This window comes from Bufo bufo, chromosome 4, assembly GCF_905171765.1.
Source record: "Bufo bufo chromosome 4, aBufBuf1.1, whole genome shotgun sequence".
Lineage (NCBI taxonomy): Eukaryota > Metazoa > Chordata > Amphibia > Anura > Bufonidae > Bufo > Bufo bufo.
In genome coordinates, this window is record NC_053392.1 from 183817200 (window position 1) to 183832543 (window position 15344).

The following is a 15344-nucleotide window of genomic DNA, read 5'->3' on the forward strand; positions in this document are numbered from 1 at the left end:
CTAACTGCCAACAACAAAGCTGTCATGTGTAAATGCACCTACCAAGTGAGAGCGATTCAGGCAGTCAGAGCCGAGCAAAAATTCCTGCATCTTCCCTGAAGATGTCATCAGCACAGTGCAGATACCAGCTACAGCTTTCATATAGAGATATATGTGGGCTGACAGGAGTCCCAACAGATCCACAACTCCCTTTAGGCCTCCGCAAACTGCGGACCAGCAAAATACAGATACCGTCCATGTGCCATCCGCATTTTTTGGCAGAGCTACTCACTTCAATGGGTCCGTGGACCGTATTTTCCTGACCAGAATACGAGATGTTCTATCATTTGCGGAACGGTCATAAAGATGGGGACAGCACACAGATGACATCCCTGTACTGTCCGATTTTGTTTTGTGGACCCATAGAATATGAATAGATCTGTGTGCGATCCTCAAAAAATGTGGATCGGATGAGGATTCAGAATATGGTCGTGTGCATTAGGCTATGGCTACACTGATGGCAGAGTAGGTGATCCCATAGAAATCCAACACAGCTGGATTTCTTGCGACTGCTGCGGCGATCCCACTCATTTCTATGGGATCTCGCTGCCCTGCAATCCTGGCACCGACAGCTGTTCCGCGACCCGTGTCACCCTAGCATTTGGCGTTATTTACAGACCGGTATAAACTGTGCTAGTATTCTGGTGTTAGCTGATAAGTCTGCAGCAAAATGCATCTGTTAATATCTCCATGCTGCAGGTACCTTCAGGACATAAAGTGCGGCAAAGTGGATTGAAGTCACTGGCCCACATTTACTAAAATACAAAACAAAAAAAAAAAACTGCCAATTTCAGCAGGACTAGCCGACTAATGATGTGATCTCCAAATTTATTACTGCTGGAAAAATGTTTCCACTCCGGGAATCACAATGCCATTCCTGCTTCAAATAAGCTTGGTGCGGGGTCAAGTGAAGCATTCCACCCACAGATTCACTGCTATGCAAAGAGCAGGCTGAAATCAGAGGGTGAAATCATAGGCTGAAATCATAGGCTGAAATCAGAGGCTGAAATCATACCCTGAAATCAGTTTGCCTTCCATATAGTAAAACTGACCGGTCTTGTTGCTTTCTTCTAGGATCAGGAATCGGGGAACCCGGGTTGGGAAACACTGGTCTGATATGACCAGACACTCTCCTAGTAAAAGATGTCGGTGAGAAGGAGGGATCAGGTCGTTGGGATTTCAACATGCCAAATTCTTTAGTTTTCATGGGACATAAGTCACCTTCCCCTGGTGAGAACACATGCACCCTCAGCTGACAACATCTTAGGTCTATGACCAAAGCCAGAGATGGATCCAGAAGGACCAGTCCTTCATTTATACTTCTCATTCTCTTCCAAACCACTTCTGGCTTGGGCAGAAAAAACTGCCCCAAAGTGTGTATGACACCACCCTAAAGGGGTTTTGGCCTAGCCTCAGGACAGGCCATCAATGTTTGATCAAAGGGGGTCCGGCACGCTGCATGCTCCCCTCCCCCCAGTAGCTGCCGGGTCAGAACTACACCACTTTGTCCGTTATGTAGTGGACAGAGCTGGTAGCTGCAGTATTTCTCCCAGTCACAAGGCTGCAGTGACCAGCATCGTCCACTACACAATGGACGGCGCTGTGTAGTTCTGACCCTGGAGCTACTATGAAACAGCTGATCGCCGGTGGTGTGGGGTCTCACTCCCCCGCCAATCATATATTGATGTCCAAAGGATGGATCACAGAAAACCCCTTTAAAGGCTATATGGAAATATGTTCTATGGAGATTTTGCTTTGTTTCTGCGGATTTGCCCCCGATTTCCCCCTTTGCATTGCAATGAATGAAATCTGCAACGAACATCCAAAGAATTGATACACTGCGGATTTCAAAATCCACAACAACCTCAGATCAATTTATGTGCAGAAATTTCCGCGAAATTTTATCTACTTAGGCTACATGCACACAACCGTGCCGTTTTTCCGGTCCGCAAACCGCGGATCCGCGAACAACGGAAGCCACCCGTGTGCCTTCTGCAATTTGCGGAACGGGCGGCCCATTGTAGAAATGCCTATTCTTGTCTGCAAAACTGACAACAATAGGACACGCTATAGTTTTTTTGCGGGGCCACGGAACGGAGCAACGGATGCGGACAGCACACGGAGTGCTGTCCGCATCTTTTGCGGCCCCATTGAAGTAAATGGGTCCGCACCCGAGCCGCAAAAAATGCGGCTCTGATGCGGACCACAAAAACGGTTGTGTGCATGAGGCCTTAACTGTTACTTTACACTGCGGATTTGACATACGAAAATCCACAGGGCAATACTGCACTAAATATGCACTGTGTACAAGAAGGCAGTTGGGGTGACCTGTGCAAATGGGTTGTCCAAGATAATTAAAAATCTCTGAAAAGCCCTATGTCTTAAAATAAGGCGACATGCACACGACCGTTGTGTGTTTTGCGGTCCGCAAATTGCGGATCGGCAAAACACGGATGGCGTCCATGTGCGTTCCGCAATTTGCGGAACGGCACGAACAGCCATTAATATAACTGCCTATTCTTGTCCACAAAACAGACAAGAATAAGACAGGTTATATTTTTTTGGGGCGCCACAGAACTTAACAACGGATGCGGACAGCACACGGAGTACTGTCCGCATCTTTTGCGGCCCCAATGAAGTGAATGGGTCCGCATCCAAACCGCAAAAACTGCGGCTCGGATGCGGACCAAAACAACGGTCGTGTGCATGAGGCCTAAGAAACATGACACACTCACCCTTTTCTCCGGCGCTGGCCCAGTACCTGCTGTTTGATGGAGAGTATGCGGTTACTTGACCAGCGCCGCAGAGAACTGCGCTGGGGAAACAAGTGTATCAGGTTTTTTATTTTAAGACATTGTAGGGGTTTTTGGAGACTTTTAATTAGCTTGAACCAGCCCCTTAAGGCGCACGCATTTTTATCTGGCTGGCAGTGAGGAAATTCAGTGTATGATTTGCGCCATTTCCTCCCAATCCTGGCACACACTGCTTGATAAGCGAGCACCACCGTCTTCCCCAGACCTTCTGCTGTCCAGGAACACGCCATCAATCAAAGGAGCAGCTCTGGATGTTTAATGTAAAGGATATGTTTTGGTTCTTTCAGTAAAGAAGTCTTCAGTCTCATTGTGCCTGACCTACGAGAATGGAAGAAAATGGAGGGTTAACCGTCTTGAAGATAATCATTATCGGTCATCTCTAAGCTTTCATTACAGATGCAATATTACGCGGATGTCACACCATGCTCTACACCAGGACTGCAGGATTGTGTCCGGTATAGGACATCAACAAACCGGACCGGAATGCATTCTGGCGCACGCCGTTCTGGTCTGTTCAGTTTTGCCCCCATTGACAATGAATGGATACAAAAAGAAAAAAGCAGATGTGAAAGTTCCCCTACATATTGTGGAGTTTGAGCCGTCATTACGCTCTTTGTAGGCATGGCATGTCACCGTTGAGCTTCAGTGGTCACGTGCCATTCCTGAACACGTCAGCACTGAGGCCACTGATTGGCTGGCAGTGGTGACATGCACGTAACATTTGCACCCATCCTGGCCACCTAAAAAGGTCTTCTCTGGTTTGGAAAACCCCTTTATGCTATTTTTTTCTAAAGGTAAACCTTAACATGCACGTATACAATATACACTGCTCAAAAAAATAAAGGGAACACTTAAACAACACAATGTAACTCCAAGTCAATCACACTTCTGGAAGCAACACTGAGTGACAATCAATTTCACATGCTGTTGTGCAAATGGGATAGACAACAGGTGGAAATTATAGGCAATTAGCAAGACACCCCCAATAAAGGAGTGGTTCTGCAGGTGGTGACCACAGACCACTTCTCAGTTCCTATGCTTCCTGGCTGATGTTTTGGTCACTTTTGAATGCTGGCGGTGCTTTCACTCTAGTGGTAGCATGAGACGGAGTCTACAACCCACACAAGTGGCTCAGGTAGTGCAGCTTATCCAGGATGGCACATCAATGCGGGCTGTGGCAAGAAGGTTTGCTGTGTCTGTCAGCGTAGTGTCCAGAGCATGGAGGCGCTACCAGGAGACCGGCCAGTACATCAGGAGACGTGGAGGAGGCCGTAGGAGGGCAACAACCCAGCACCCAGGACCGCTACCTCCGCCTTTGTGCAAGGAGGAACAGGAGGTGCACTGCCAGAGCCCTGCAAAATGACCTCCAGCAGGCCACAAATGTGCATGTGTCTGCTCAAACGGTCAGAAACAGACTCCATGAGGGTGATATGAGGGCCCGACGTCCACAGGTGGGGGTTGTGCTTACAGCCCAACACCGTGCAGGACGTTTGGCATTTGCCAGAGAACACCAAGATTGGCAAATTTGCAACTGGCGCCCTGTGCTCTTCACAGATGAAAGCAGGTTCACACTGAGCACATGTGACAGACGTGACAGAGTCTTGAGACGCCGTGGAGAACGTTCTGCTGCTTGCAACATCCTCCAGCATGACCGGTTTGGCATTTGGTCAGTAATGGTGTGGGGTGGCATTTCTTTGGAGGGCCGCACAGCCCTCCATGTGCTTGCCAGAGGTAGCCTGACTGCCATTAGGTACCGAGATGAGATCCTCAGACCCCTTGTGAGACCATATGCTGGTGCGGTTGGCCCTGGGTTCCTCCTAATGCAAGACAATGCTAGACGTCATGTGGCTGGAGTGTGTCAGCAGTTCCTGCAAGACGAAGGCATTGATGCTATGGACTGGCCCGCCCGTTCCCCAGACCTGAATCCAATTGAGCACATCTGGGACATCATGTCTCGCTCTATCCACCAACATCACGTTGCACCACAGACTGTCCAGGAGTTGGCAGATGCTTTAGTCCAGGTCTGGGAGGAGATCCCTCAGGAGACCGTCCGCCACCTCATCAGGAGCATGCACAGGCGTTGTAGGGAGGTCATACAGGCACGTGGAGGCCACACACACTACTGAGCCTCATTTTGACTTGTTTTAAGGACATTACATCAAAGTTGGATCAGCCTGTAGTGTGTTTTTCCACTTTAATTTTGAGTGACTCCAAATCCAGACCTCCATGGGTTGAAAAATTTGATTTCCATTTTTTGATATTTTTGTGTGATTTTGTTGTCAGCACATTCAACTATGTAAAGAACAAAGTATTTCAGAAGAATATTTAATTAATTCAGATCTAGGATGTGTTATTTTTGTGTTCCCTTTATTTTTTTGAGCAGTGTATTTTGTAATTTAAAGGGGTTGTCCGGCCGGAATTTTATTTATGACGTGTCCTGGGTGCCCCCGGACAGTCTGCAGGGGTGACAGCCTCAGGAAGTGATTAGCCAAGAGGGATGAGGAGGTACAGACCAGTGGGGAGACTGAGCGTCGAAATGAGAGTGGTAGGAGATCGGTAAGGTGAGTATTTTTATTTTTTTTAAGCCTTTTGCCCATTTTCACTTTTTTTTCCCCCTGTCGAGAGCACACGAATAATCTGCAGCTACTTATTACACGCACTGATTGTTCTGCTCACTCCGGCCTGATATACTATTATTAAGGGTTTGATCGGTGGAGACCTGTGCTGAGACCCCAACCCATCGCTAGAACGAGACAGAACACAGAGCGCTGTCTCTCCTCGCGGCGGAAGACGGACTCAATAGAAGTCTATGACCCCGTCTCCATGTTTAGTGAGTGGTGGGGCTCTCAGCACTCAGACCCGCCCTCGCCCCCCCACCAATAAAAACCTTACAGGTAAAGTGAACTCTGTTAACATCAAGGGGGTCCATCTGAATCATTCCTGATACCAGATGGAACCCACAGCCTCGAGAGTGTGTCCACGAAGGACGGAAATTACTGCCGCAGAAATCACATGAAGGACAGGCGGTCTGTGCCGTGGAGATAGTTGAGGATTTCACCCTCTTCATTGCAAAAGATGAAATCCGTGGAGGATATACGCAATATTTCAAATCCGCACTGCAGGTCAATGTGGGTGCGATTTCTTAAAATCTCATCCACTTTACTGGTAACGTAGAACGCTGTAAATGTGCCGCACAAGCGCCAAACGCAGGTGTATCTGCTATGTGTGAGGGCCCCTGAAGAGTTTTTCCTCCAGATGAATTTATCACTGAGCGCCCCACCTCTGGGACTTCTAAGAGCACAACTAGCCACATCCACCTGCAGCCATCGGCTGCCAGACTTTACTGCAAAACCGTGAATTCATTGGCTGGCACTGGTAAGAGTGGCCCACCTGATGGTACCCTACTGGAATCTGGGCTCTTTCGTAACCCCATGTCCACAATGAGGAGAAGTCTGGATGGGGCAGGAGTCAGGGGGGCACAGCGCTGCTCCATTAATACTCTAGAGAAGGGCTAGAAACTCTTGTTGATTTGTGCTCATGTAAAAGCCTGAGGTTTCTGTGGGAATAAACATTAAAGCCCATCTGTCAGCAGACTTGTACCTATGACACTGTCTGACCTGTTACATGTGCGCTTGGCAGCTGAAGGCGTCTGTGTTGGTCCCATGTTCATATGTGAGAAAAATGAGGTTTTAATATATGAAAATGAGCCCTTAGGAGCAACGGGGGCGTTGCCGTTACACCTAGAGGCTCTGCTCTCTCTGCAACTGCCGCACCCTGTGTACTTTGACTTTAGAAGTCAGGGCAGGTGTGATAACATTTTCACTGCCTGGATCTGTCAAAGTGCAGAGGGCAAGGCAGTTGCAGAGAGGGCAGAGCCTCTAGGTGTAACGGAAACGCCCCCATTGCTCTTAGAGACTCATTTGCATATATTAAAACAGCATGTATCCTCAGGATAGATCAGTATCTAATCAGTGGGGGTCCAACAGCGCAGAGCAGCACTTCTATTCTTAGGATCCGAAATAATAAAGTGACGTCGCATCCCAGCGATATCCCATTATTTTATTAGCTGGGAATAGTGTGTCCTCTCGGTCTCGTCGGACTGATATCCGTTGGTTTTCTTGCGTCATGGACTACGGTATTCTATACACAAGCATACATTTTAATGTATATTGCAGGGTAGACATTGCTTTTTTTACCCTGAGAACCTTTGGGTGATGTACACCACTGTAGGCAGAGGTATAAAAAGAGTCTGTTCAGCACCGACCTGATCCACCCCGCTGGATCTTTGAAGGTCCGCTCGGTTCTGGCTCCGAGGGTCCACCTTGGTCTTCATTGCGCTTCTGTCGCTGCATGAATGGGGTCACGTGTGCTACTGGGACCAGTCATTGGCTGCAGCGGTGCACATGACATGTACGTGCCGCAAAAGAAACATGTAAGGAACCGGAAGAGAGAGTAGGGGAGCAGGTAAGTACTCTTCCTTTTACAGGTCAGGTGGGGGGGGGCGGTATTTATAAGAAAAAAACGTCAGTGTGGGACATCCCCTGTAAACCCTCAGCAGAAGCCTGCCATCCATATGTCATCTATCTGATTTTCAATCATATGGTTCCCGAGAAAAGCAAAGTGGGACTCTTGCTGGAGCCATCACACACCGGGCCCCCAGTGACTTATCAGAGGGGCCCTGACAGCTGGGAACACTGCCCTGCCTGTGACCTGCTCCCCTCCTGAGCCCCCCACGGATCCCCATTACCTGCCCTGGACACACACACACGATGAGGCCTTACCTCCCTGCTGCAGTCTCGGCTATGCTCACTCTCCAGCTTTGTGGCCGCGTTCCGTCTCTATGGTTACCTATCGCGAGATTTCGATTGCCCCACGAGATCTTAAAACTTACTGTTGAAATGTGATTTCAGTCGCTTACTGTAAAACAGAGGAAGGAAGCGGGAACCGTTGCCCTGTCAGAGGTACATTGTGGGGAGGACAAACACGAACCTTACAAATTCCCAGTGGAAGGCGATAACGGGCTAGACGTGAGCGCCATATTTGATTTTGGCAGCAGTCGTTAAAGTATTTTAAACCATGTCATTCCTCAAAATGGGCTCAACGACAAACGCTTTACTCCAGATAAAGAAACATGTTGGGTATGTTCCCAGTTGTGGAGTGTTTATTACAACCTCGTTGTGTTTGCTCAATCATTAGACACTTTATTACACGCTACCAATTACGCTTTATGACAGACTTAAAAATGGCCGGCTGTGTTGCCTCCTGATACGTCACGTGATCAGACCTCGTCCAATCAAAACTACTAAACGGTAAAAGAACCGCCTGGACCCGCCCATGGAGCCTTCTCTGCATAGCCACGCCTCCAATAGATGTCTCTCCGTTGCTCCGCAACCTAGCCCCGCCCCCTCAAACCGCCTAGCAGTTCAGTAACCGTCAATTGTTAGCTTTTTCGTTGTAATTACCGTTATTACGGCGACCGTTCTGGCGTCCCCTAAGGGGCCCCGCTGAATGGACGTCCTGCAGCGGCGTCACTAGGCTTTCTGCCGCTGTGTCTCTCACTCTCTCTGGAAAATGGCAGCCGGCCCCATTTTTTTTTTTTCAAACCTGAGCAGGCTCCCAGCATGCACCGCGCGTTTGTAACGAACTTCGGTCGAGTTTAGATTTTGGGCGCCATTTTTGAGTGGAGTTGCTGAGGCGCTCGCAGGCTAGGACTGAGCATCCCGCGGAAAAGAGCTCTGACTCCGGGAAAAACCGCTCGGCAGCCCCCAGAAACGCATCGAAAAATCGGCAAAAAATTCAGGCAGGCTGCTGGTGAGCGGGCGGCGCGGCTGAGGCGGCTTCACAGGTGATTTTCCTCACGGTTTGTCATTTTTTAATTTTAGCGGGATGAAGCTGAGCGAAGCGGGTGTGACAGGCGGTGGATGGGGGAGTGTGCACACACAGCTGTCATCCGCGGTAGTGTCACTATGCTGTTCACATGGACGATATACCTACCGTGCCCTGGGTGTAGATGACAGCGGCCCCTCATGCCACCTATTTCTACCCATTATTCCGGGTGTCTCCGTGTCCTGCCGGGTGTCCTGGATATGTCGTCATCAGATCGGCTCCATGTCTCTCCTGATTTCATCGCCATCGAAGTCCTGAGGAGTTGTTGCACAGCGATCGTTACTGCCGCAGATCTACACCGATCTGTAGCGCTGATGCCAGTCACTACGACCAGCTGCACACCGCCGATCTAATGTTTTATTTAGTGGGCTCCTCTCATTGGATTTGTGTTTTGGCCCCCAGATCATCACCCCCTTCATCATGCCACCTAAAAAGACTAAATCGTCCACGGCTGCGGCGAGAGAGCCCACGGCCAGGGCCCTGGATGAAAGTGACACAGCCCTGCCCGCTCCTGAGGAAGTCCGAGAGGCCGGGGGGGAGCCGGCTGCTCAAGGTATGGATGCCACTGCCCAGCACTAGTCATGGCTGGCGATCGTGTGCCAGGCATCGCACGGCGATCTGTTGGGGGGGTGCAGCCTCCACGATCCCCCCCTCTTCTTCCTCCTCCTTTGTGTGTGAGCACTGGGACAGTGACAGGCGGTTAACCGTTCCTTTGCCGTGCTGGATTCGGGCTCTCATCCCTAGAAGTTGTGGCACAGAGGATGGTGCATCGTCCCAGGTGCTGCCATCTTATGGATTGGGGGGGGGAGGGGGCATTTAGAAGTTTCCCTGGTTGTGTGCCTACTGTCTAGAAAAGGGTGTAAAATCCCAATAGGAGGGGTGGGGGAGGAGGAAGGGCGTCTATCAGGATCCCAGATCCCCTGCATGGATTCCCTCTGCCCCCAGCTTTTTGGCTGCTGTCTGTGAAGAATGATCCATTTCTTTCTTTTTTTGTGCTTTTAGAGACTCCTAAGGAGGTGCTTGATAATAGAAGTTTAGAGGAGATTCTAAGTGGCATCCCTCCTCCCCCACCTCCAGCCATGACCAATGAAGCTGGAGCTCCTCGTCTCATGATAACCCATATTGTAAACCAGAACTTCAAATCGTACGCCGGAGAACGCGTCCTGGGGCCTTTCCATAAGGTAAGAGTGCAGCGGACCCTCTCCACATCTGCATGTGATTGACTGGGTGTTCCGCTGCTGCGCTCCACAGTAGTTTCCTTGGCAGACTGACTGATGACTTGGTTACCAGAAGGTATAATGATCGTGTAATAAAGATGCGTATCTCTGCTGACACGCCGATTCTTGTTTGCCTTAGCGCTTTTCCTGCATTATCGGGCCCAATGGCAGCGGAAAATCCAACGTCATTGACTCCATGCTCTTTGTGTTTGGCTACCGAGCCCAAAAGATCAGGTCCAAAAAGCTGTCGGTGCTGATCCATAATTCCGACGAGCACACGGATATTCAGAGCTGTACAGTGGAAGTGCATTTCCAAAAAATCGTGGACAAGGTAAGGCTCCCCCGCTTTCTGTAACACTTTTCTGTTTGTGTCTATATTTAGCACTTTTTTATTTATTTTGTCGTCTTTTATTTATGCCTCTCTCCTTTTACAAAAATTATAGCCATTTTTTTTATTTATCTATTTTTTTGCTACATGACGGGACTTCTTCTTTGTTTTGGGCCCGGACTATTTTTGCACATATCTGGTCTCTCTACTCCTCCCAGCCCTGGATTTGTTTGTTTCCTGTTTGCTGATAGTCGCTTCTATGTCCAGTGCCCTTATTACAGGGCAAGTCCTTTATTTAAGTCGCCAGCCCTGGCGCCCGTCCGTGGGCCTCCTCACGGACAGGGTGGGCTACTGTGTGGGTCTTAATTCCTCCTCTAAGACCACAGGTCGTATGTGAATAAATAGGTATTAGAGAGCCCTCTGTGCACCGTGATTGAAGGTCTGCCATGCCTGCTCCTCCGGATAACGCACCGGTAGAAGGAGAAGCCCAGACTTACTGGTGTTTATTGTTCTCTGTGAAGGAGGGGGACGACTTTGAATTCCTTCCCAACAGCAACTTCTATGTGTCCAGAACCGCCTATAAAGATAACTCCTCCGTCTACCACATTAGTGGGAAGAAGAAATCTTTTAAGATGTTGGGGCTGTTCTCAGGAGCCACGGCATTGACTTGGATCACAACAAGGTTTCTATCCTCCAGGTAATATGAGATGATTGCCTGCTCCGTGCAGATTTCCTGCATCTTTTAGTGTGGAATAGATGAGGGGTTCGTGGTGTTTCCTCTGGAGGGGGGGGGGGTTTCCTGAAATCCTTGGAAAGCTGTAGCAGCACATCATGATTTGCATGCTATACAAGAAGATACTAATCATTATTGCTGCTTCAGTATTTTACGGAGAGTCCCCCGGCGTTCATAGGGGCGGGATGCCCAGAAGGACGACGATGCTGCTATCTGTATCTGCTTTTAGCAGCACGTAAAATTTGGGTGCTAAAATAGTCGACCTCCAATATTATTGTGCTTGCTTTAGTGTGGCAAGAATCTTCCATCGACTCAGCGATCAGGTCGACACTTAGTTTTCTTCTCTGGTGATATCAGCCGTCCTCACAGCCTTATCACTAGTTCTTTATGAAAAAATCTGCCTGGGTTTGGGAGGTTTTACAGCCATGGGCTGATTATTGGCATGAGATGTTTTTGTATAGTTTCTTTTTATTAATGGGTGGCTCCTGTCAGTCAGTCGCCCCCCTTTTTTCATTTCCAAATTTGATGCTATTCTGAGTGAAATAATTTGTCTGGACGAAATGATGCCTAGACCGAAGTTTTAGGCCTTTGTTAACTCTTCAATGTCATGTAGTGATGTGCTTCATGCAGAGATTGGACACCCTTCCTGCTTCTGTTGGTGCGTTCAGAGAACTGTTTGGTGATCTATTAACTTTTGTGGTGTATTTTATAAAACAAAAAAATATTTAAAAAAAATCAGAAAGTGGGCCCTTTTTATTTATTTTTTTCATTTTTAATTCGGGGACAAAGCAGTGGAAATATATATTTTTTTATTTTAACTTTTCATAGTTACATTTTTATGTTTGAAATGTGTTGGTTTCCCCTTGCTTTACAAGAATGACTTTATGAATATTAATACGTTTTCCCTTTTCAGAACATATTTGGCTAATGGGGGGGGGGGGGGGCGCATTTCTGTATATTTTTGGCTGCTGTGATTATTAAACTATAGAGACGGTGTAAGGACTAGGAGCCTCCTGAGGAGACCAAAGAAAACTGCTGCATTACTTCTGTGCTGCCCACTGATAATAGGATGGCAGCCAAATGCTGTTGTATGTGGTGGTTTATGTTTTACCGTGACCTCTGCCTGTTATACATTTATATCTGGTATCTGGGAATCGGCGTAACCTGGCGCAGGCCACACGCTGTGTGTTACACTTCACCAGTTGATAACAGGCTGGCGCAGTGTACTGTTAGGCTGGGTTCACACACCGCATCTGCCTGCAGAAAGACCACAATGTTAGTTGCATTTTCTTTTCTTTTTTTGCGCCCAAAAAGTCTTACAATGAGATCTACAAGCACATGGTGTTCTTGTTTTTCTCAGACGCAGCATGGGTACGGTATTGAGTTTTTATGTTTTGTTTTTTTACCTGGTATTTACAATCTTTTTAAAAGGCAGAAGAAAAAAAAATCCAAATATAGGTTTGTATAGCTGTTAAAATGTATGCATTATTTATTTATATTTTTTAAATTGTTTTACAAGCCTCTAAATCTTCTGAAAATAGGGTGTGTGAGAATGAGGCCTAAAAGTAGCTTTTTTTGATGTCTTCCTTTTTGTTTTTTGTATCCACAAGGATGTGGTTCCCAGTACTTTTCTGCTTCTCCACACACAATATTGATGGGCATCGATCAGCCTTCATCTGTAGATGTGCCCCTCCCACCTCTACTGGTGCTGAAGGGGCAAAACACCCTTATTGCATGAAAATCCCTTCTCAACAATTGATTTGCCATGGTCAAATATTTTTTTTGTTAATTGGTATGTAATATACCAGCAAGTGGGGACCAGATACAGCTGCTTTGTTCTATTCCTTGGTTAGGACTTTGTGTCCTCTTACATTAGGTCGCTGCTTATGTTCAAAAGTTGCTGCTAGTTGAAAATGCTATTTCCAACCCACAAGGCTTTAAACAAAAAGCACATTGGACGGTCATGGAGGTTTGCAGCTGGTGTCATACCCTGACTTGTGATGCCCAGTTTGTCAGATGAGGTGTCCTGCCACTTCATACCCAGTGAGGGGGTATAACACAGATTACCTACTAGCACTGCCATTTGCTTTCATTTTGTAAAGTGGACTAGAAAAACTAATGTCTGAGCAGTCATATTCCCCATAAGCTGGAGACTAGATTTGCCCAGCTTACTTTCTGATGCCTGACCAGATATATGTTTACAGCTATATTTAATCTGAAAATAGGATTTCTGCTGTGTCATAATAAAAAATATATAATATATATAAAAATAGTTATGGATACTTAATTTTTTTTTGCTAATTGGCTATTCTGCTTCTACTAGAACTAGAATGTTACAGGAAAACTCAGTGAGGGGAATTGATCAATTCTGGCTTCAAAAGGGTTGCAAAATAGGGCTTTCTTACTACTTTGGGCTAAAGTGACTCTTTACATTACATTTCTACACCACTCACTCCAGTTTAGAAAAGTGGGCGTGGCTAGCTGTTAGTTTCCCTTCAGATTATTAAAAAGTTTCACGTTTACTCCATTAGGGGGGGTGGCGTATAAAACTGGAACAGAATTTCTAGACAACTTTGGCCAAATAAAAAAAAATAAAGCATGCAACATTTGATAAATCTGACGCCAGGTACTCCAACCCAGACTGACCCGAAATATTACCCCCAATTACTGTAATAGTCCTAATATACTAGTTTCTTCAAGGTGGACTGTCTGTTCGCTTATTAATACACTGCAATATACCGTCTCTTGTACACATGCGTGGCCAGTTTTCTTGAAGGCATTCGTATAGTCATTAGAACAAAACCCAATAAAAGATTTGAAAAAGGAAAGAAATCTCACCCTCTTGACAGATTCCCCCGCATGGGGTCCAGTGTGCTGGGCTTTCACCCCCTCTCCTCTGGGCTATATATATATATATATATATATATATATCTATATCTCTGAAGCCTAGTAATACATTTATGTATAAATCTTGTGTTTTTTGCCATAGTTTGCTTTAGATATGATTTCTGAACTCTAACTTTTTCTAATTTTCATTGAACACCTATCGTTTCCTCAGCGGAAATTGTGAAAATAAGTAAATGAAGTGTTTTGTGGTGTTTACTACTTAATGTGTGGTAACCCCTTAATGAGTTGCACCTCTCTGAGATGAATGAGGTTAACCTTAAGGGATTCAGGAAGTGGGCTAAGTGTTTTAGGTATGTTAGTCTTGCCTTTTTTATTTTTGCGGTCCTTTTTAGTTTTGATCCGTCAATAATCCACACACATCTTGCAGGCCTGCACTCCAGATTATATGTTATCAGTTGTGTTCTAGTAATTCTGGCCTTAATCTGATGAACTGCTCTGTCAAGTCTGGCCAAATGCCTCCCCAGGTTTTCAATATAGGTCTTTAGGCTAGGTGTATGTTCAGTTATTTGGCTACCCATCAGTATCAAGATCGGGGTAGTTCAACTGCGTTTAGTCCATTTATGTGCACATGTATTTTTGGTAGGATATTTTCAGATTGGTTCTTGACACGTCTCTATATAAAAAATGAAGCTCATCATGGAGAAGTCTTTCACATCAGCAATTAACCCCCTGCAATCAAAGTTAGGATCACCAGATAAAATAATTGGATAGCTCAGGACAAATGTTCTAACAGCGGGTACGGTCAGAAGACTGACATGCAGCAGAAAATCTGCATGGTTAATGCTGGAAGTCTGCAGCAGAAAAAAATGCACCAAACGGTGCTGACAATCCGCAGCATAAATTAACATGCCGCAGATTTAAAATCTGCGCCACCGTTCTACTTCCGCTGTGAAGAAAGGAAACCGTGTAGAAAGGAATTATTCAAATCTAATTTTCTTTGCTGGTATTGTACAATGCTGAAATCCATGGCATTTTAGTCACATTTGGACCTACCCCTAAGGGTATTTTTATTTTATTTTTATTCTTCTCCCAGTGTCAATCTGGTTAACAGCAGAAATGTTGTTTAAAAAAAGGGGTTTAAATCTGTTGCTTTTTGGTCCCCACCGGTCTTTGTTTACTATGGCTGCAGCGGTTTTGTGCTGGACACCGCGCTGACAAAAGATGGGTATGCAATTGCTGCAGTAAAGGAACAATGACCATGAGGACTTCTGGAGCTGCAGGAAGTTACCAAGGTGAGCATTGCTTAACCTTTTTATTATGTTCTTGGAAAACCCATTTTGGGTATGGCCACATAGAGCAGATTTCACCCCATACATTGCAAAGGATGAAATCCATGGACGAAATTGACCTGCGGTGGCATTAAAGCGACCCCTGATTCAAGAAAAAAAAAATCACATTAGGGAATAAACAGAACACGTACC

At 46.5% G+C, this 15344-nt stretch overlaps 2 protein-coding genes across 4 annotated transcripts in view; one reads left to right on the forward strand and one right to left on the reverse strand.

Annotated features, from left to right (window-relative positions):
- The window catches only part of IFT80 (intraflagellar transport 80), a 124974-nt gene extending 115841 nt beyond the window's left edge, over positions 1 to 9133 (reverse strand). The window contains exons 1-3 of one of the 3 annotated variants that reach the window (XM_040428168.1): positions 7771 to 7789; positions 7634 to 7700; positions 3124 to 3170 (exon numbers count right to left, since the gene is read on the reverse strand). In XM_040428168.1, the coding sequence (XP_040284102.1) occupies positions 3124 to 3160 (37 nt within the window). In that variant the 5' untranslated portion in view covers positions 3161 to 3170; positions 7634 to 7700; positions 7771 to 7789. Of the gene's footprint in view, positions 1 to 3123; positions 3171 to 7633; positions 7701 to 7770; positions 7790 to 8314; positions 8434 to 8846 lie in introns of those variants that run through there. The other 2 variants (XM_040428167.1, XM_040428169.1) reach the window with 2 other exon arrangements.
- Positions 8539 to 15344, forward strand: part of SMC4 (structural maintenance of chromosomes 4) — a 55893-nt gene continuing 49087 nt past the window's right edge. Inside the window, 6 exon segments of the mRNA XM_040428166.1 lie at positions 8539 to 8697; positions 9141 to 9291; positions 9741 to 9919; positions 10095 to 10286; positions 10805 to 10910; positions 10913 to 10980. Of these exon segments, the coding sequence (XP_040284100.1) occupies positions 9159 to 9291; positions 9741 to 9919; positions 10095 to 10286; positions 10805 to 10910; positions 10913 to 10980 (678 nt within the window). The 5' untranslated portion in view covers positions 8539 to 8697; positions 9141 to 9158.